This window comes from Xiphias gladius, chromosome 5 (assembly GCF_016859285.1).
Source record: "Xiphias gladius isolate SHS-SW01 ecotype Sanya breed wild chromosome 5, ASM1685928v1, whole genome shotgun sequence".
Classification (NCBI taxonomy): Eukaryota; Metazoa; Chordata; class Actinopteri; order Istiophoriformes; family Xiphiidae; genus Xiphias; species Xiphias gladius.
The window spans coordinates 12,144,122-12,164,758 of record NC_053404.1 but is presented as its reverse complement, the minus strand read 5'-3'; the positions used below and the strand labels follow the sequence as shown (position 1 = coordinate 12,164,758).

Below are 20,637 nucleotides of genomic sequence, written 5' to 3'. Positions count from 1 at the left end.
GTGAGAGTTTGACTGAGAGAGAGAAACAGAAAGAGAAACTGCAGTTAAATGTGTATAAATTAAAATGGACTGGATTACACCAGCTTTGCTGGTTGTTTGTCTTGCAGCAACAGACTTGCTGATTTGGGTTAACACTTGTTGATACATACTGATAGTGTCAACAGCAATGACAAACAAAGGAGAAGAAAACATTTACAATTCATTTTTTCAATTCATTACATTGAATACAAATCTAAATGTTAACAAAATATAATAGCTGTTTCATATACTGTCTTTCATGATTGTAAACCTGCCAGCTTTTGCATATTTTTATATTTTCCTTTCTATCAAGAGAGACAGTAAACCAGTAAGGATTGCAAAGGAGTTTTCAATCATTTCACACACACTCAAACACATGACAATTACATATTGAATATAACCTGGTTACTCTAAGTAACAACATTCCTGTGATAGTTAAACAAAAGCATTTTCATGTCTCAAAGTAAGGAAATTTAAAAAGAACTGTGACTTTACATAATGTGCTTGATCGTCAGTTTCAATGTGAGTTTCAGTGGATGTGTCATGGGTAATAGTGAAGAGCTCATTAAAGCAATACTGAAACTAAATGAAATAGAAAAAACGAAATGACTACTTTTTTGAATAAATGTGTGTCTGATTTTTCGGAGTAATGCTTTCATCTTGCTATAACTGAATCATTAGCATGCATGTACTAAGAGAGACTAGCAGAAGTGGTAGTAGAAGTTAATAAGATAGCTTTAACTTTCAAGTCTGGAAAAGTAAATTGAGATAAAACAGAGACAGGCAATGCCAATTCCAATCAAAAACTAGGCAGGTCTATTTCAAGGCTGAGAGTAATGTATCAGTGCCAAGTCTAAACCACACCGTGAACTAATTGACAGGTTTGCAATTACTTGCAGAAAACTGTACAGCAAACAGCAAATTGTTTTCCTGCTTTCTAGTAACGATGTGGCTTTTTTATGCATGAACTAACTTGAAAAAGGTAACTATAATATCTGATAAGATCCCTTTCACATACAAAGTCCCTGTTCTATTTACTGGATTAGTGATAAAGAGCAAATCATCCATAACCTTGTTAAGTGTTAAAGGTTACAGCAAGACCATGAAATTTTATTCTATTAATGAACACTGGCTCCTTACTGCACAACCACAGTCTAATATATTTCAGAAGCATAGAAGATAGTCTGTGTACTTTCTTTACTAGCAACAACAGCTTGAAATGGCATTTTAACAGCATAAAAGAGTTAGCTGCTCCAGGAAAACAAGGCTGTAAAGATGGATGTTCACCTATTCTGAACTGTAACTGCATGCAATAAAAGTAATGAATACTAAACAGAACTTTTCAGGGGGGAATGGGGAGGATGAGAGACAGAGAGGGTGAGAGAGGGGTAGGGAGAAAGCAGAGAAGGCAGAAGGGGTACAGGGAGGTCCACGATCATGACAGTGTACAGAATAGAATTTGTAATTCATTTATAAACCATCTTCTACATCCACGATGGTAACAGAGCGAAAATTTACTTTGGTAGCCTTCCGTACCAGAATAATCTAGCTTGCATCAAGTTCACCAATCTTAAAATTTGTTATGGTACTCGAACTTTAAGCAATAACTTAAGAATAAGCACTACATTTAAGAATTTTATTTGTCATCCTTCGATGCAGTTAATAATGAATAACATGGAGGGCACAGTTGCTGTTAACAATCTTTTCAGCTGATAATGGGTAAAGTGACAAAACAATGTCTTTAAAAAGTAACTGTATAGATAGCAAAACATTTTCTATGCATTGTAACTTGCACCAGTAATGTACAAGTTCAAACACAGCTTAGTTCGAACATAGTTGAGGAGTTTTGCCGTAACTTCATGAAAACCGGTTGCACCGCACAAATTAGTTACAAGAGTTAAGATACAACTTAACTCGTTAACTGTTGTCATGGAGGAATAGTTAAAAAGTTGGGAGAAATTAATGACATTGGAGCCGCTGAAAAATATGCTTCTATTATATAACATGTAAGGATGGAATGGCTGCTGGTATGACTTCACTGCTTGTAATAGAAGCTTGTAACTGTTCAGATGTTGATATGGGCTGAGATGGAGGTTTTTGTTGATGTTTTTAATATTCATGACCACATTCGTGTGTGATATAGCCAACCTAAAAAAAAATCACAGTACAATAGAGGAAATTAATAATTGTTATGTTATAATAATGTAATATAATAATAATGTTATTAATGAGGTAGCAGACAAAGACATTTTCTCATATTTTGGATAGTTTGTTTCTTTTAAACTGTAAAAAAAGGAAATAAAAAGGAATCTTGCTTAAAAGAATGAAGAAATGTGTCATATTTAAGGTTTGGAAATCTTTTACTCGCTTAGCTATTCACAGTAAAACAAGTTTTGACCAGGGGTGCCCAAACTTTTTCATGCGACTGTATATTACTTTTTCCTATTTACTATAACATTGTAAGTCTCTATTGTAAGTCTCCTAATTCTTAGTTAGTATTGTCTTTACATTTTAACTGAATGATGCATGAAGTGAAATTTCAATCTCTGTGACAATGTTTTGATTACCGTCAATTTAGTAAGTTATAGTGTACGTGCAGATGGCACAACTGACCAAAGTGGAGAGTTCAGTGTGAAACTAACTAGTAACAACATAGAAGTTAGTACTGACTTTACACTCAAACATAGGATCAAACTTACGTTCAGCTGGTGCAACAGGCTGCAGAAATGGGAAGCAGAGCAAAAGCCTGAAGCATACTTATGTTGTTAACCCTATTTGCCTCAGACCTTGTCCTAAAACTTGGGAGTATGGGAGTTGCATGCAGGATTGGTCTAGGAGTACACACATGACATAAATAGGAAACTAGATCATAGTCCCAGGAGGAAACTGAGAAACTTGTGTTCTTGTGTAAAGAGGTTATATAAGGCTGTTGGCTTCCTTTGGCCAGACAGAGAGGTTTTATTCTAGTTCTTGCCATTGGCTTGTTCTCCCTCTTTAACCTAATCCCAACAAGTTAATAATGCCCCTTCCCAGCCATATTCTTCATCCACCAACTCACACTCGAATATTTTGAATTATCAGTTAACATAGAAATCAGCAGAAGATCAAGCTCCTGTTCTTCCTGGCCACACATAAGTCCCATCCGTCTCTATCTCAATCTCACTTAATTTAGATTATTCTGCATTAGCTTTCAGGAAACTAGTTTCTTGTAGCAGCATATACTGTAACAGGAAATTTGAAAATGGTGAGAAACTGAAAATATTATTAAACAAATCCATTCCTTACCTGCATGATGAACTCCCGGCGTCGGGGCATCCCCCTCTCAGAGAGTAGCAGGTACTCGGGCTCCTTCTCCTTCTTGGCCTGTTGGATCTGGGCCAGACGGCTGATCGGGTTCATGCCCTGGCCATAGTCTGGTCCTGTCTGGCAGGAAAAGAGGAGACACATAATGATCAATTCCAACGGTCAAATTCATTTATTGTATAATCAAAATATCATCAGTCTGCTGATCTTAACTGATAAGAGGTGTGTGTGTTCCTTCATAATACACAACAATATATGGGTTAAAGGATAGAAAGATATAGAGATAACACAGGAAATTAATGGGGAAAAAAATCTCACAATATCGTATTTCACAGATTTTTCAGGGAATGAAATCATGCCTTTACATCCAAACTCCTGCTTTCCCCTGCCCAGCGGCAGTACCTTGAGGATGGTCTTTGTACGTTTCTTGTAGTGCGTCTTGGGTTTCTCCACGGCGGGGATGAAAGGCAGCTTCTTTAGGTCCTGCAGGATGGACAGAGCGGCACGCTTCTTGGATAGCTTCTTGCTGTTGCCCTCGCCCTCGGCAGAGAACTCCCCCACAGTGACGCGAGTCAGGAAACTTTTCATGTGTGGGGGGCCACTCTCCTTCAACACCTGGTGACACAAGGTGGAAATAAGGGACTTGTGTAAATAAAAAGTCATGTAAATTTGTCTTATACCAGGTTGGTCACGAAATGTTGTACAGAAAACAGACAATAAGGCAAATGAAAAGGTAAAAAGACAAAAAATGAATCTGAACATGTGTGAGTGTTTTTGTTGTGCATGATAATGTGTGAGGGCGTGTGTGCAGCCTACTCAGCACACTGCAAGCAGCTGTACCAGGTGGTCCAAAACATCTGCTGGTCACAGTACTACCCTCCCATATACGCGTGTTTTTCATATACAGAACATACACACATAGACACACAAACACACAGACACACACACACACACTACACACACATTGACGCAAAAACACAAATGAAGAGTAACATGTTCCTAGATGACAGTCTCTAGCGATGAAGGCTCAGTTTCCTTCCTCTAGCCTCTGGTCACCTGGGAGACCTAAAACAAACACCGGCCGGCGTTAGGTCATGCTTCTGCAATCACATCCACTTCCTGTGAAGTTCAAGAACAGTGTGTGTGTGTGTGTGTGTGTGTGTGTGTGTGTGTGTGTGTGTGTGTGTGTGTGTGTGTGTGTGTAGCAGGTGGGGTTCTCCGAAACCTTATTTAGAAAAACACACTAGCGGAAGAATTAGGTTTCACACACTTACTGAGTCCAACAGTACATTTTCAGCTAATGTGGAAGCCTTTTCAGTTCATAGCTTGCTGACTTTCTCCCTCGCTCCCCCTCTAGCTATAGCTGCACCACGTAAGTGTTTCTTTGGACTTTCTAAAAACTCTCTTCCCCCGCCCTCTGTCCTAGTCACCTTCGTTTGAGCTCAATTTGTGGTGCGGACAGCACAAATCGTAGCAATCAGATACAATCTTGAAACAGTTAATTTGAACCCAGTTACCGATAAAACCGATTAAAATGATAACCAGAACCTTGAGCATTCCTCAAATACTTTGCACATCAACACAGCCTAATACCAGACCTTGAAGAGAACAAAGGATAATGTTTGCAAACCCCTCCTTCCCTGCTACATAACAATGCCCGCACAAAATAGTGTTTTGTTCAATTAACCAACTGAAATGACAAAGCAAGTTTGTACATGAGAAGTACATAAAGAAGGTCAAGCCCAATTCATTATTAAATGTTTCCAGAAATGGATAAAACTACAGAACTGTGCTTACAACTCCAACCACATAGAGAAAACACTCAGCCTGTTACTGCAGAAACATACAATGAAGTAGTTAAAATAATTTATTTGCTGTGAAATTACAATTCAACTTGATTAAATTAAAAAAAAAGGAGGTTATATCTAAGTTTCTTCATCCTAACTATTCCAGGTAACTGCAGGACATTCTTAACCCCGCTGACACTGGGCACCATGTTTGCTGTTAATGTACCTGTTAGCTTGTCAGCATTCCTACACAATGAGTTTAAGTATACCGTATGTAAGGATGTGTGTTGCAGAGAAGCCTTGGAGCACTAGCTGTCCAAGCTAGCAGCCAAATCCTCTCCCACCTAGGGGATCTACTCTGGTCTTGCTCAACACCCGAAAAAGGAAATGCAAAATGGCAGCTTCTTGTACATTACAACATTCAACAACATTCATTTGGACTGGATACATCCCATTTCTTAATTGTTTAAATTTTGTTGATGGTGTTGATAATAACACTGCACATCACTGCCCACTGGTTGGCTGTGATTACATAACTTGGAGAAAATAAATATGAGCTACTAACAAAATGTGACTAATAAATGTGTTTGGTTATGAACCAGAAGTCTCTGATGATGAGTCTTCTTCACCTGTTGTAATTTTTTTAGCTGTACTCAATCACTCACTCTAGCTTTCCCTCCTTGTCCATCACAGGCTTCTTTAAACATGTGTAACTGTTCAGCTTACGTGGTTGGGCAAGATGGTAGGGTAACCAAAACATAAACACTATTGCACCAGAGGATGGATTTGCACAAAGGCTTGTTTGCCAGACACAAACACAAGGACATACAAAGATAAACAGTATCTTCAACTTATGGAAACCTGGATGGGGTTCTTTGATGTTTGTTTTCCTTTTCTGATCACCCAAAACAATCCTTTCAAGGTGAAACACTGGGAACTTGTGCAAATATTGCAAAATAAGCGATGGACAAGTGCTGCAGTGATAAGATTCACTTGTGCCGTCTAAAGTCAAAACATGCAATCACCCCCCCAAAAAATGCAAGAAATCTAATGTGGCCTGTATAGGTATATGGTATAGTCAACAAAGAGGATTACACAATGTGTGTATCTGTACATATGTCACACTCTTGGCCCAGGATGGCGGCAGACAAGCTGCAGTCAGTCTCCTGGCAGACGGCACAGGATCTGCGCCACGCTGATGGGATTTCAGCATTTTCATTCATTCACATGTACACCCACACACACACACATGCAAACAAACAGATAAACACACCTGTATCCCACCCAATGCCAAGGATCAGGTTGTGCACAGGAAACACTTGGTAATTTAATGTTGATTTTTTTTTCAGTCCCCTTCTCTTCTTGTCTTTACATCTCTTCTTTTTCAAACATGAGAGGCCTTCTCTTCAGCTTCTCATAGAGACATTAATACCCTGAGCAGTCTGAGGATATGTGCATGCCAGACCTCAGGTGCTCTGGAAGAGAAGGCTATGGGAGCAGGGTAGGACAATGGTGAGGACTGGGAGAGGGAAGAAAGGCTCTTTTATGATGAGTGGTGGATGGACAAGCCCTGAGGGAAGCTCCTTCTTGTAAGATGGGTGGTTCTTGGCCCGGACCCACTTTTCTTGTGTCCTCCTTGGAAAAGGAGCCTCCGATCCAACACACAAGCTGTGATTTATAGATTGCTTCCTCTTTGATGCTGACATCTGTTTGATATTGCCTGACGGGTGGATTAAATAAGCCAACTGCCTCTCAGGGTGGCGGCGACCCTCATCGTTGCAGAGGGATGGGAAAGCAGACACTCGCTAGCAATGACTCACGAGTATTTTCATGCCCCAGTGAGGGCAGGGATGAAATGATGTGAAAACATGGCTGCCTATGAATGGTGTTCACATGAGAGATGACCATTATGGTTTTGTGTAGGATCCATGATTGCGTATGTGTGTGAGTCGAAGAGTTTGACTGGGGGTGTGGGAGTGTACTATTTCTTCTCAGAGCATCAAAGAAGACATGGGTAAGAGGATGTGACATGGCAGGATCAGAGATGAGGCCAAACTTTGTCTAATGAGTTATAATTTAATAGGCTCAAAGGGCAAAAAGAGACCCATGGAGACATGTAATTCATATTTGGTCTCCAGCCACAGCGTAGTGGCAGTGTGAGAGCATATTGCATGCAACACGCTGATTGAGGATGAAAATGAATCTGCTGGAGAGCCATCAGGAGTATGAGGGAGAGAGAGAGAGGTATTTTATGCCAGGAGAGGGAGATGATGATTGCAGCCTGGCCTTCAGGCAGTTTAGTTTGGCATGGCAAAGGAAAACAAATGTGGTGTGACTGATATGCAGAGATGGAGAACTAATCAACATCTTCATGCACAAGTTTGTAGCACAAAGAAAATGAAAAGAGAGCACTGAAGGAAACAAAACTGTTTCCACTTTCTCTGTCTACTTTAAATCATGAAATTTATTTGTAGCACAGAAAGTTTGAACAAACCAAGTAAAAACTGCTGTCACAGAAGGCACACAAATCCTAATTTGTGAAATAGGCAAAGAATATTAGCTGTTGACAGAGATATACAGTGGACAGGTCGTGAAAGAAAGACAAACTGGGAGAGAACATGGGGAGAGAAGTTACTGATTTACTGTTCATCAGACAGCAGTAATGAACAGCCAGTCTCCAGACTGACAGCGAGCAGAAGAGAGACTGATTGGAGGAATGTGGCTGTGGTCTGCTTTTAAGAACCGCCAATCTCAGCTTCCAATTTGGAAGGACTGAAAATGAAAGCAGAGTAATTGCTGACAGTGACAAAGACATGACAGATAATGAACCACATCAATCCAGATTTAGCTGGCTGAAATTATTAATAGCAGTTCCAGGAAGGATAGCCATGTCATGCTCTGATGAGCAAATATGTTTTTGAATAAAGAAGAGAGAGGGGGGTGGGGGTGGTGAGGTTAAAGGGAGGATTGGACTGCTTTCCTGATATTTTTTCCAATGTTGTGTAAACTCTTATTAGCTAGAAAAGTCAACAGAGTGAGCAGAGTATCCCTCCCTTCCTTCCATCCCAGTCTCCATTTCCTCTCACCCCCATCCGCCTATCCCCTTAGCCTCAACACGCTACCGCCCTGTGTGTGATTTTTGTGAGTGATGGTAGGAGAGGTGGAAGGGAGGGTTTCTGTGGAGGAAGGGAGGGGGCACACAGAGTAAACTGAGCCTCCCTTGTTTCTGGCACCTTGCAGAGTGTAGAAGAAGAGGAGGGAGCGATGAGGGAGAGAATATTGGATGAGTCAGCTAAGATATGATGAAAGCCAAAGAGAACAGACCCAGCAGGTCATGTAAGGACACACTAGAGTTCTTCATGGATTTAAAAAAGTTTGGGGCAGTGGCTCTAATGGTTAAAAAAAGCAGTGTTATGATTCCCTATAATGTCCAGAGGACTCTTGCTACGCAAACCTAAAACTTTCAGCAAGGCAGTTAACCTGTATCTTATCAAGAGGAACATGCATGTGGGAGATAGCAGCAGCACAGGGCAGTTCCCAGCTGAGTTTATCAAGGTCACCAACACTCTGCCAAGCTTTTCCCATAGGCAGCTGTGAAGAAGTATGTTTTTATCAAAAAGACAACACCATGGCTGAACAAGCAAGCCAAAGCAGAGGTGGCTTAAGATTCATTTCCTCCAGTGGTCACTGCATGCTGGGTGTTAAACTGACTGAGAATGTAGTGACGTAAAAGGGGAAATCCCAGCTAAGTTTATACATTTTTTTCTTAAATCTTACCATGATACACGCACAAGGGTTTCCCACAACCGTTTATGAAAAAGGTGGACTGCCTCCAATAAACTGATGACTGTCTTTCCTCAAGTTTTAAGAAATGTATACACTTGTAAAATTAAACTTTAATCTTAACCTTCAGCAATGAAAAGCAAAGAACTGTCATTTTTTGATCACAAAATTTGAGATCCCTTCAGGATCTGCAATACCTGACTTCCACATCATATGTTTGCTGCAGAAAACAGAAAACCTCTCCCAGTCAGGAAATCGTGGAGAGAAACAGCTCAGTCACAGTCAGCTGCAGGTGTGTGACAAATTACTCTTCGCACACGCGAGAGAGTACAGAGTACTGAACTGAAGTTAGTTTAGTCTGATCATCTCCAGCTGGAAGCACTTACATGTAATGCACTGAAGTTAAGGTAATTAGACACATGGTATTTAGCACTTGGACATGTATTTTCTATAACAATTAATCAATCAGGTAGTTTCATTGAAATCAAGATCTCTTTTGCAATTGAGACTTAAGTAAGGAAAAACCTGAGTAAAGATACTCTAAAATATTGATTGCCTCAGTGACTCTTATCATAAGTTGTTTTAAAGAAGAGCGTAGGGCCATGGCTTTATCTCTCTGTCTGCTTCTCAAAAATGTCCTGTGGTTGGAAACCACAATGGATCGCACAGCTGGAGATACCAAATGTCTACATGTAACTGAACACACAAGTTAAAATACAGATTTAGAACTTTGACTCCTTTTTAACAGATTAAATCATACTGTAACTCTGCACTATGTTGGATGGAGAATAAAGCCTGTTTGCCTTTTTTGAGGGGTGGTGGCGTTGTCAAAAAGTGAAGTCATGTTACATATATTTCTATTTTGTTTGTTTTTTAAATCGCAGGGTCCATACCCAACTTTTTTAAAGTGGCAACCTCAAAGATTTTGAGTTAAATAAATGTCTGTTAAGTCACTATCTATCACCGAATGAGATGCCACAATGGTGATTGAGCCTATGGCCCACTGATTAAAGTACTGCAATATTTATATATTTGCAGTATTACGAACTGGGTGTCTGTGGTGACATTCCTGGAAAATTCCAGTTTTAAATTACTGCTAACGCAAACGGAACATTTCCTGCCGCTGCAGCTTAACATTAAAGCATTTAACTGGCAAAACATGAGGTGACTTTTATTATGAAGTAGAAAATGCAATGTTTGTTAGTGAGCTTAGCACTTAACGCTATTGTTCATTAAAATGCGTCTATAAAACAACAGTCATTTTTGGACAGTGGATCAGCTTTATATATTGCCGGGAGTAATGGAACAAGAAGGAGCAGCCACAGTGAGCTATTAGATGAAGAGCTGTAGGCGACAGGCTGCACATCTCCAACTTCTCAGGGAGAAGTTGACTCACTGACTCATGCCCTGTGCAGCATAAATTCAGATCACGCTTACTCACAGAGTGATGGACAAAGGCTAATTATACTGAGTTCTCTATTATAACAACAATAGTTAGTTTTGCTGCCTCCAGAATTCTGTTACCTTTAGTATTAAACCGCATTTACTGTTGCCACCAGTTACTACAGGTGTCGCCAAATCAACCAGGACTTAAATCTTTGAGATTACCATTCTAATTTCATAATACCTTCATACCTTTACTGGGATAATCATTACAACCTCATGGTGGTTATGATGTGTAGACAAGCATCGTTCAATCCCCAAAAAAATGAATTTTGAATACAAGTCCAGATCCTAAGGTTCCCATTTCATGTTGAATTGAAATCTTCGCAAAATAATAAACAAGATATTTAGAATTTTCCCTTTTATGTAACATTGAAGCCATTAAAATTAATGTCTTAGGTGTGAATATTAAGCACAGGTGTGATATAACTTTGGTGCAACACTGGAACCTTTTGTAACCTTTTAATGCTCTGTTTTTGTTGAAATTGTGTCAGAGACCTTGCTTGCTGTATTGAATTGCATCACATTGTACAGGTATACCTAATAAACTAACAAAGCATATGAGATGTTTTCAAAAAGTGCTAAAATGAAGCTTTTGTCAAACTTTTCATCTAGATAAGGAATATTGGTTCAAGTTGTTAAAGAAAGGTTTTGAAAAATGTTGCCTATGATAAAATTAAGTAGATTTTATTTAGTTTCACAGGAATAAACAGAAGACTGACTACTAAAGGAATTAATCCTACATTACCAGATGATCCACATCAATCAGCACCTTATCAGCTGAGTCACCCGCAAAGTCACTGGGACCAGACCACTGGAACCGATACCGATGTCCTACATGAGTCTGGGAACACTTTGAACTTAACACCATGAGAATTTCCACAAGCCTTAAAAGATAGTTATCTTCCTGTTCACATATTTTTTTATAACTATGTTTGAGATAATTGACCCCACTGATGTAAAAATTGAGCAAAATTGGTCCAAATACGCAGTTCATATATCATTATCACTGGGGGGTAAAGTCTAATCAGTGAAACTCCTTCAGCTTCCTCCATATCATCTTCTCACAAAGATAATGAGTTGTTTTGTTTTTGTCATACTTACCGCACTACGGTGTTTCACAAACCCAGGAAATACACCATGACTACTCACACGTTCCCCTAATTTCACGGCCTTATCCTCATTTCTCATTCAGACATGTGATTACTTCAAGGAAAATATGACTTACAATTCACAGTACTACCAATGATAATAGTGTCACATTACCTCATGGCCATATTTCTGTGGGTGTCATGGATACGATGTCATAACTATGTCATGTCTTTCTCACCTCAAAGTTAACAGACAAGTTCCTCTTGAGCGCAATTTCGTAGACCAGGCTGATCTCTGATTTGCTGGCATCAGTGCCTTCCTCAGTCTCCCCTTTCTCTTCTAGGTTCTGGAAACAATATTAAAAAAATAAATAAATAAATAAATAAATGAGACGTCAAAATGGCAAAAGAAGACGTTCAAATTGTTATTGTGCAAACAAGCGTCTCTTCTAGGTTATAGGTGTCCAAATGGTCTGATGTTCCGTAACATTAATTAAAAGAATGGTACGATTTCATATGTTTAGATTTTCCTTGAACCACAGTTTCAAAATCTTGTTGTTTCTTTCCTTCTGATCTGCATCCAAGCAAACACACACACTCTCACATACAGAGGGAGGCTGGTACAGGTGTAAAGGTACAGCTACTATTCTTGAACTGTTGAGTATACCATAATTACAACTAAAAATCAAAAGAACCAAGAAAGTTTAGGCAGTTGTCAGTTGTTGACTGGTAGATAATCTTTTTTTTAACGTTAGCCTGGCTCATATAAGTAGCATCCCTGGTATGGTGAATGCAAATGAGAGCTGGAGGAGCCTCAGACATCATTTAATTTTGGAAGGATTAAGGTTTTCCAGTAAATGAGAAACACACAGGAAAAGGAGTATTGGATTAGACCATAAATAATTGTGGACATTGTTAGACCTACTTTATGTCAGGTAACTTTATGTCTGTGCAAATACCTATATTAAAGATGCTAACTCTTTTGCAATGACATTATCAAAGTGTGTCTACTGGGATTAAACAAAGCAAAGTGCAATGTGCTCTCGACTGGTGGTCCTCTGTACAGGAAGGTCTCTTAAAAGTAGTTGTCCACTAAATATGAGAATTATTGTATATAAACTCTCAGTTCTAGATAGTCAAATTATTATTTGTGAACATCATAAACTGTCTCTCCCTCAAAACAGAAAGTGGAGAACAAGGACTCAAAAGGAAAGGATTGTTAAGGTCAGTGGGAAAGCACCAGCAGATTTTATTCGGAAAACCACATATTTGTTAGATCCAGATAGACGTAACAACATTGCTATGATAAAAATAATTTTTTTTCAATCCACAAAATTTACCGCCCATGGATCTATGAAGTAATTCTGGACTTAATACCAGATGACTCTGGTCTGAGCCTTTGGTCAGTTGAATAGTTTTTGAGTTACTAAATTAGTCGTTTAAATAAGGATCAGACAGACTAAATCTATAAGTATAATTTTCAGGAATTCTTAAATAGATTACTATTTGCTTATGAATTAAAGTTTTGCCATTTGTCCGTTTTACTAATAAAGAAACTAATGCAGGGTGCTGTCTCGATCTTTATCTTCTCATGTCCAGCTCTTTGTCTGATTAAGTCTGAATGGCTACGGTCTTTCCCTTTGGGCTCCTTCCCTTCTTCTTCTTCTCAACTTGTGATCTGATATGTTGGATGATTTATACTGTGAGATCTCTAGAATTTCACAGGAAACAGGGACGTGGTTCGATGCACCTACCGCACTGGTAAGAAAGACTTCACACTGGTGAAAGGTGCGCTTTGTTTTGTGCGTGCTGAGACACACATTATATGCCTCTTGTATTGTATGTATGAATGTGAAAACGAGAGAAACCTGAGAATGAGTCAGTCCAAAGGGCCTAAGTCCTTTCTTCTAGTTCTCTTCCATTCTAATATGTATTAATGGTTTTCATGGTTAGATTTTCGTCTACTGCTGTCCAGCATTCTTGATATATTTGATTAATAGTGTGACTCCCCTTGTGCGGCTGCACTATCACGCCACTGGTTATAACTGTCCGCATGTGTCTGTCGTTGTGTATTTGTGTTCAAATTGGAACGACCAAGCAGATCAGCAACCTTCCTGTGACAAAGACAAATAGAGGGTTAAATTTGATTTCGGTGCTGCTTCTTACTCATGGGTGTACTGGACAGAAAGCCCTGGGAAAAGCATTAGCAAGTTAAGAACCCATATAGTTCTCTGAGACATCAACACTCACCCTGAAGGAGCTGTTTGAATGAACAGTGACTGTGGGTGAACAGAATGCTTCACATCACATCAATGCTCATGGGAAACTGATTTCATAATAGGGGAAAAACATTCTAGATCAAAGGCTAGGAAGAAGGAGCTCCCAACAGACAAAACAACATAATTCTTGGAAAAAAAAAACTTTATTAGAAAGGGTACAGTTTCACAGGTCTAAATATATCTTCCTTCATACTTACTATGTCACAACCATGCAGCCTTTCTCTTAGAAACTGATGATGCAGATTTCCCCTAATAAATACCCAGTAAACCATTTATAGTGAGATAAACAAACTGTTTTTCTCAAGAGAGGAAGTGCACTTGTTTAACATCTTATGTCATAATTTTACCAGTATCACTGGTATCAATTTCATTACTTATTCTATATTATCCGAAGCCCTGTAAAGATGGAGGTGTTTCTTTTGTGTTTCCTGGGGTTAGATATTGTTGCTGTACCTGTAGATAACACTCTAAATAAAGCGTCACTGATAAGCGTCACTGATATCAAAATAAAGGTCTGAAAGACCATGGTGAAAAGGAACACTTTTAGGCCGAGGGTGTCCACACATTTACACATGTAGGAGCACACACACTCATGTGGAGACAGAATGACAGGCATATACTGTAGACATAATGTGCCTCAATTTGTAAAGCTAGACTCATAAGCAGCGGCAAACAAAGAGCTCATTTATGGACGCCAGCGCCACGAGACAGCAAGTCAGGCAAGTGAGAGGAGCCAAAGCGTTTTGAATAACCATCAGCAATGCCAGGCCTTGAGGATATGGGGTAATTTGATTTCCGGTGGGAGATGATAACAACAGTTAACAGCTATGCCTGAGGGGAAACACTGGAAAGGTACGGTGACATTAGGAGTAAGCTGAAAGAAAAAGTAAGAAAAAAATAGAAAAAAGAAAAAGAAAACAGAAACAAGGAACATATAATATAGTCCCGCCAGATGCAAACTAAAACTACAAAGATTTCAGGGATTAAATTATACATTAGAGTAATCAGAGATGAGGTGGATTTGGATCCAATCTGATGAAAGCTGATTATGCATTCATCTTAGTAACTGCAAAAAAACTGCGTAACACTCGTTAGAGCCTCTCAAGGGAGAGCACCAACAGATCGGCAGCGCTAATCCGGACTTTTCATTAAGGGAAGAGTTTTCAAGTTGGACAGGATCAAATGGAGAGACAGTCATCTGGGGTGAAAGCTGTCACAAAGTGGCAAACATGCTGAAAGGTTGAGGCTGAAGGATTGGCTGACAATTTGAGTGGAGAGTGGAATGAATGAATGACAAACCATCAGGTCGGAATGGAACAGCTTTGTGTACATTATTAAATTAAAATTGTTAACGTATTAGCTACACAGTACAGCTAAAACAATTAGGTAATGAAACGATCACTCAATAGAAAATTAATTTCTTTCAATCTTGGCTAATAATTGTAATCGTATTATTATATTATTAACAGTTGCTTAGAAAAGTGATGCTTTTCAGCATAATCATTTTTGAAGACACTTCCACACAGCACTTGGTAATACATAGCACCATACGTGACATGAATGGCTTGTAGAACGAGAATTGTATCCTAAGGGAGTGGGACACTAAATGTGGAAATCGCTTACTCTTAAAGGATAAAGCTACTGATATTTTACATTTTTCTTATCAATAAATCGCATTAAAAGACCAAAACTGCAATGAATTGATCCTACTTACAAGTATTGTCTGTGTAGCCAAAGCCTGACATATCTAATTTGTCTGTGTCAAAGACCCCTGTTGTCAAAAAAAACATTAAAAACAGATTGGAGGCACACCATTGCACTAGATGAGGTTTTCCTTCATCACCATGAACATGGGCAATGTAATTTAAAGTCAATCTCACATTTTTTTTTTTTTTTAAATATGTCAAAAATAACAAAAAATATAGAATGACAGAGCCATTGCCTTTAAGAAGGCCTAACACAGTCATTAATAATAATAAATGGTGGTTTAGATACAGTTTATTGTCATTGCATAGTACTAATGCAATGTAAAGATTAATGCAGCTGCCTGTGAAGTAAAAGTAAACAGTTTACAGTGATAAAGCAATATTTTTTGTTTATTAAATTAATGACAAACACATACAAGGACAATCTGCAAAATGCTTATGTCCAGGAGCAAGAAAAGTAAGGAATAAACAATATTTTACTTTCATAAGCAAGATAGAATTCCATTTAAGTTTTTATAGTCACAGAACAGTACTGAAGACAGCAGCGGTTATTCCAAGAGAAGGAGTCAAAAAGCGCATGTTAAACAACTACTGGTATGCAGTGCTAGTGTAAGCCTTTCTGTTTATGTGTGTGTGTGTTTACCTGTGGTGGCCGTTCTGGGATTGGTTCATTGCGCAGGGCCTGCAGGGCCTTCATAGCAGCGTTGTGTCTCGCTGCTTGACGGGTGCGTCCCTCACCAATAAACTCATGACTCCCCACAGACAGCTGCACATAGAAGATCTTAGGAACAGGATAATGGTACCTGAAATGAACAGCACAACAGAGGTAAAATGGGAATATTTTTAAAAACTGTTTACCACAACATATACCAAATCAGAGTAAAAGGATATTAGAGGATGAAGTTGTTTACATCCTAAAGTCAACATTTATATCTGGCATAAAAACAGATGAAAAGCAAATGGGTGGGTTCCAACATTATGAGCCAAGTTATCAATTCACACCATTTAAAGCATTCCCAAATTAAAGGCCCATCACTTCATCAGGGTCAATTACTACACAATGGCCTGCTGGTAGACCACTTGAGTTATGTCTTACTATCTCAGCTTGGGGGTACCTAACAAAGCACAGGAATATATATATCCCCTCCTCTTTCTTCTGGCTCTCGACATAGATTTTCCTCTCTTTCTTTGGGATGTGATAGAGTGGGACTGAGCTGTCACCAAAGAGATTTAGAGGTCTGCAAGTCCGTGTGTGTGATACCAGCTATTCTTCTACCCAGGAGGGTCAGGGGGAGTATAGCTGAGAATTTCTGACACATCGTGGACAAGGAGGAATAGTGGGAACACTGACAAGAGAAGAGAGGAATCCAACGTTCTTCATATCCGTCTCCCTTTTCTCTTTCTTCTCTGCCAGCGTATTCTTATATTCAGGACATACAGCCACCATACAGTATGTGGTAGACACAAATGGAGCTAAGATTTAGGGATAGGTGTCTTGAGTGTGGTGCCAAAATGTATGTAATATTTTCATGTTTGGTCAAGGCATTGAGATTTAATAAAAGAATGAAAATCCATAGATGGTGAATGTGGAATGTGGAGTTTATTTTCACAATGTGCTGATGAAAATCAAAACAAGCTCTACAGAAACGCATCCATCCTTTCTCCCTTTATATACATATCAGTTCATTTTCAGCTACACCACAACATCCTACTTGGCAGTGCAGAAGCCGTGAGATGTGAGATTTAATACTTGGGGAACACGAAAAGCTTAAAATGTAGGGAAGGAAAAACTGTGTACACTGGAAACTTTCACAGTTTCTTTAACAACCAATCGCACACATGCACATCATTAAATGAAGAGATCTCAAGGAGTAGCACCATATTGAACAGCAGGCCAACCAGTGCTTCTTGATATGACTGAAAACTATAAACACTCCCTTGTGTATACGCCAATATATTTAATGACTGAGATCATATGTTATGAGTCATTTATTCCCCTGTGTCTCTAAAAGTATAAAAATACAAAGAGTTTAGAAAGTTAAAGCACCCTGGATATCTGCAACAAATATCACAGCAATTCTTCCGATGATGTTGAGACATTTCACTAAAAACTAAAAGTTCAACCTAAAGGTGGTGCTAGAGGAAAAGTCAGGGAATTACTGAAGTCAGTAAGATTCATCATCTGGGGATCATGAATGTCTATACACTATTCCATGGTAATTAATCCAACAGTTGTTAAGATATTTCCGTCTGGACAACAGAGTTGGATCGACTTTCACTTTGTCGGTCAGTCTGTGGGTCAAACACTGCTCATAAGGGTAAAAAGTGAGAAACTTTGTTACATTCTGTAACATTTCAATATCTTCAAAGTAAATTTTTTTTTAAATTAAAATATTGCTAGGACTTCACTGTGAAGCTGCCTTGGTAAGTGTCAATGCCAGCAGAGTTGGCCAATGTACCAAAAGTTACAGTATAGTTAAGATTTATTATAACTTGGATCTTATTTTCATAGTTTTGGGCATCATTCCTATTGGCAATAACAACACTGCACGAACCAATTTGATGGTTGAGATCTGGAAATGTAGAATCATTGCTTAGACGGGGCGAGAAACATGAGCATCCAGAAGGTCATTTAGATTCTAAACAAAAACTCCCGTTTAATTAGAAGAGAAAACAAAGGTAACTGTAAAATCAATAGCCAAAATGTCTCCTGTAAACATCCATCACAAGATCTGTAATTTCAGATTTACTTCCAAATAAAGTTGCAGATAATATGACTTAACCCCTGGCTTTGAGTTTATTTCCTCGTCATACTCCACTACAGAAATGTTGCCATGTTCCCAGATGTCAGCAATTACTTTGCTGAGCACAATGTTATCGTAACTGACAGAAACTGTGGCATATACTTAGTAAATAAGACCCAAGTTGTAATGAACTGGAATTTACCTTGAACTTGATGAAGATCCCCTAAGATTAATTATAGACATTTTTGGCATTTTCCCCAAAGAAATACCAGAAATACTGCCTCTTTATCAACAGTAATTTTTACAAAATAACCCTTTATAACATGTAATTCCTCCGAACATCTCCTCCTGTCTTCCCTCTTTCATCATCTCTTTCCCCAATGTCCTGCTCAACGGGCCTAACAGTCAGTCAGCATTTTACTCCCAGAATTCCAGCAGCTCTTTCTCCAGCCCACAGCTCTCTTCTCATCCGTCTGCTCTCAGCTCCTCCTGGCCACGGGAGCCTTCCCTGGGCGGGGGCCCGCCTGGCCCTCGCACGTCAAGTGTGGCCCCAGGGTCTCAGAGGACATGCCAAGTGCAACATGGGCTCTGGCCAAAAGCACTGAGCCGAGATTGGAGCAGCTGGGGCTGGAGCATTGAGTACAGGTGCAGAGAGAAAGAGAGAGGGATAAGAAAGAGAGAGAGAAAGAGAGAGGGATAAGAAAGAGAGAGAGATAAGAGAGAGAGAGAGATTGAAGGGGAAAAAAAGACGAATGGAAAGGACCGGGGGGGGGCATGGAGGGAGGCCTGTGGGAGATCCTAGTACACAACGTGGGAAAGTAGTGGCTTACACTCAAGCAAATGAGCCATAAACACAGGCGAGCACACGCACACAAAAAAATTCAGGAAAATCACGTCAGCACACTGTGGCCAGTACAAAAATCAGCACTTGCTGGCTGGATCTGCATGTTCTGTGTTATCAATTATTAATTTTGTTATTATTATTACTACAGAGAGGGAACTGGACCAGGACACCTTTAGGGTGGGTGTAGAGACTGCTAAAAGGGAAAGAAAATAATAATATTTTAAAAAAAAAACCACCACTGTGTCTCTGTGATGATGTGAGTGTGTGTATCTGTATCTGGTATGACTCAGGAATGAGTGACTGAGTTAGGGAGTGAAAAACCACCTGATGTCACAACTCAATCAAATGATAACTCATCAGTATTTAGTAGTGAGTAATGAATTTGACATTGAAGGCATAAGCTTCCATGCAGCTCTCTTGGATGTGGCTTACATCAGTTAAGGTTACTATTTCATCATAATCATTCAAAGACTCAGGCATGAACACACACAGAGATAGACATTCAAAGATCCAGACGTTTTTGAGCCCACACACAGTCCTACTGGGAAATTGGAGATATGGTATTGCAATTATTACTATAAATGACAGGGTGACATTTCAGCTGGAAACTATTTACGCTTGTGGCGTGGAAAACTATTTCCTTTCTAAATGCCTGTACAGAAAAAAAAACTGCATGTGTCAGACTTGTTCCAACACTGAACGTAGCATATTTACATTCAAAGCACGTATACAGCCACTAGTTTTAATGGTCAAAAGGTCATATATATTATACTAAGTGACATCAGGTATATCATGTTAATATTCTATTTATATAATGGGATAAATACCAAGGAGAAGCTTTCAAGTTACAGATAAATAGAAAAACAAGATAAATAAAAAACAAGATGCACAAAGTGATATGAGAGATTGCATAGTTCTATGGAAGTAAACTAAAAATATGTGTCATGTAATTAAAAACATGACATTGTTGACCAGTTGCAGTTAGCAGTGTAGAGGGAGCCATGAAAATTTCAACAGCTTTGGCTGACAAACCCATGCAGACCGCAGCAATCAAAACCAAATGCAGCACTTCATTTTAGTCGTAAACCTGCCATTTTGCCCATGAGAACACATAAAACTCAGTGTTGTTTAGAATATAATGCCACCCTTAATCAGCCCAGTCAACTGTGGTTGTTGTTAGAAACCCCAGTGGAGGTCACCTATACTACCAATTAGTCATTCAATATTAAATAGGAAACTCATTAAGCTATGCAAGACTGTTGATACTGGTAGCAGGTCATGTATTAAGGTTCCTATAGACTGTGTAACAAGTTCACTGCCTGTAACTCTGTGCCAAATGACTCTAATAAAGCCTTGGAAGCAATCAGTGTCAGACTGCATATTAATTTTCAGGCATTTCAGAACGCCTGGGGGATTGTAGTGCTGCCATGTAAACAGAAAGGAAAAAAAACATGCAAGCAAAAACATGTCATCATCTCGCGTCATTCATCCGCACCTTAGTGATTTGACAATGAAGTACAACAAAATTATTTATTTGTAAGTGCTCTTTTTATTAGTGGGCTCTTGAATTTATAGTCAAGTCATTACTATTTTCTTGTTGATTTTTGTATATATTTACCAGTTGCTCAATGACTCTACC

General features: G+C 39.1%; 1 protein-coding gene across 3 annotated transcripts in view; it reads right to left on the bottom strand.

The window, feature by feature from the left end:
- stau2 (staufen double-stranded RNA binding protein 2) overlaps positions 1–20,637 on the bottom strand; it is an 86,311-nt gene that overhangs the window by 49,050 nt on the left and 16,624 nt on the right. For all 3 annotated transcript variants that reach the window (XM_040126243.1, XM_040126244.1, XM_040126245.1), the window contains exons 6-9: positions 16,054–16,213; positions 11,665–11,772; positions 3,724–3,936; positions 3,304–3,441 (exon numbers count right to left, since the gene is read on the bottom strand). In XM_040126243.1, the coding sequence (XP_039982177.1) occupies positions 3,304–3,441; positions 3,724–3,936; positions 11,665–11,772; positions 16,054–16,213 (619 nt within the window). The remainder of the gene's footprint in view (positions 1–3,303; positions 3,442–3,723; positions 3,937–11,664; positions 11,773–16,053; positions 16,214–20,637) is intronic.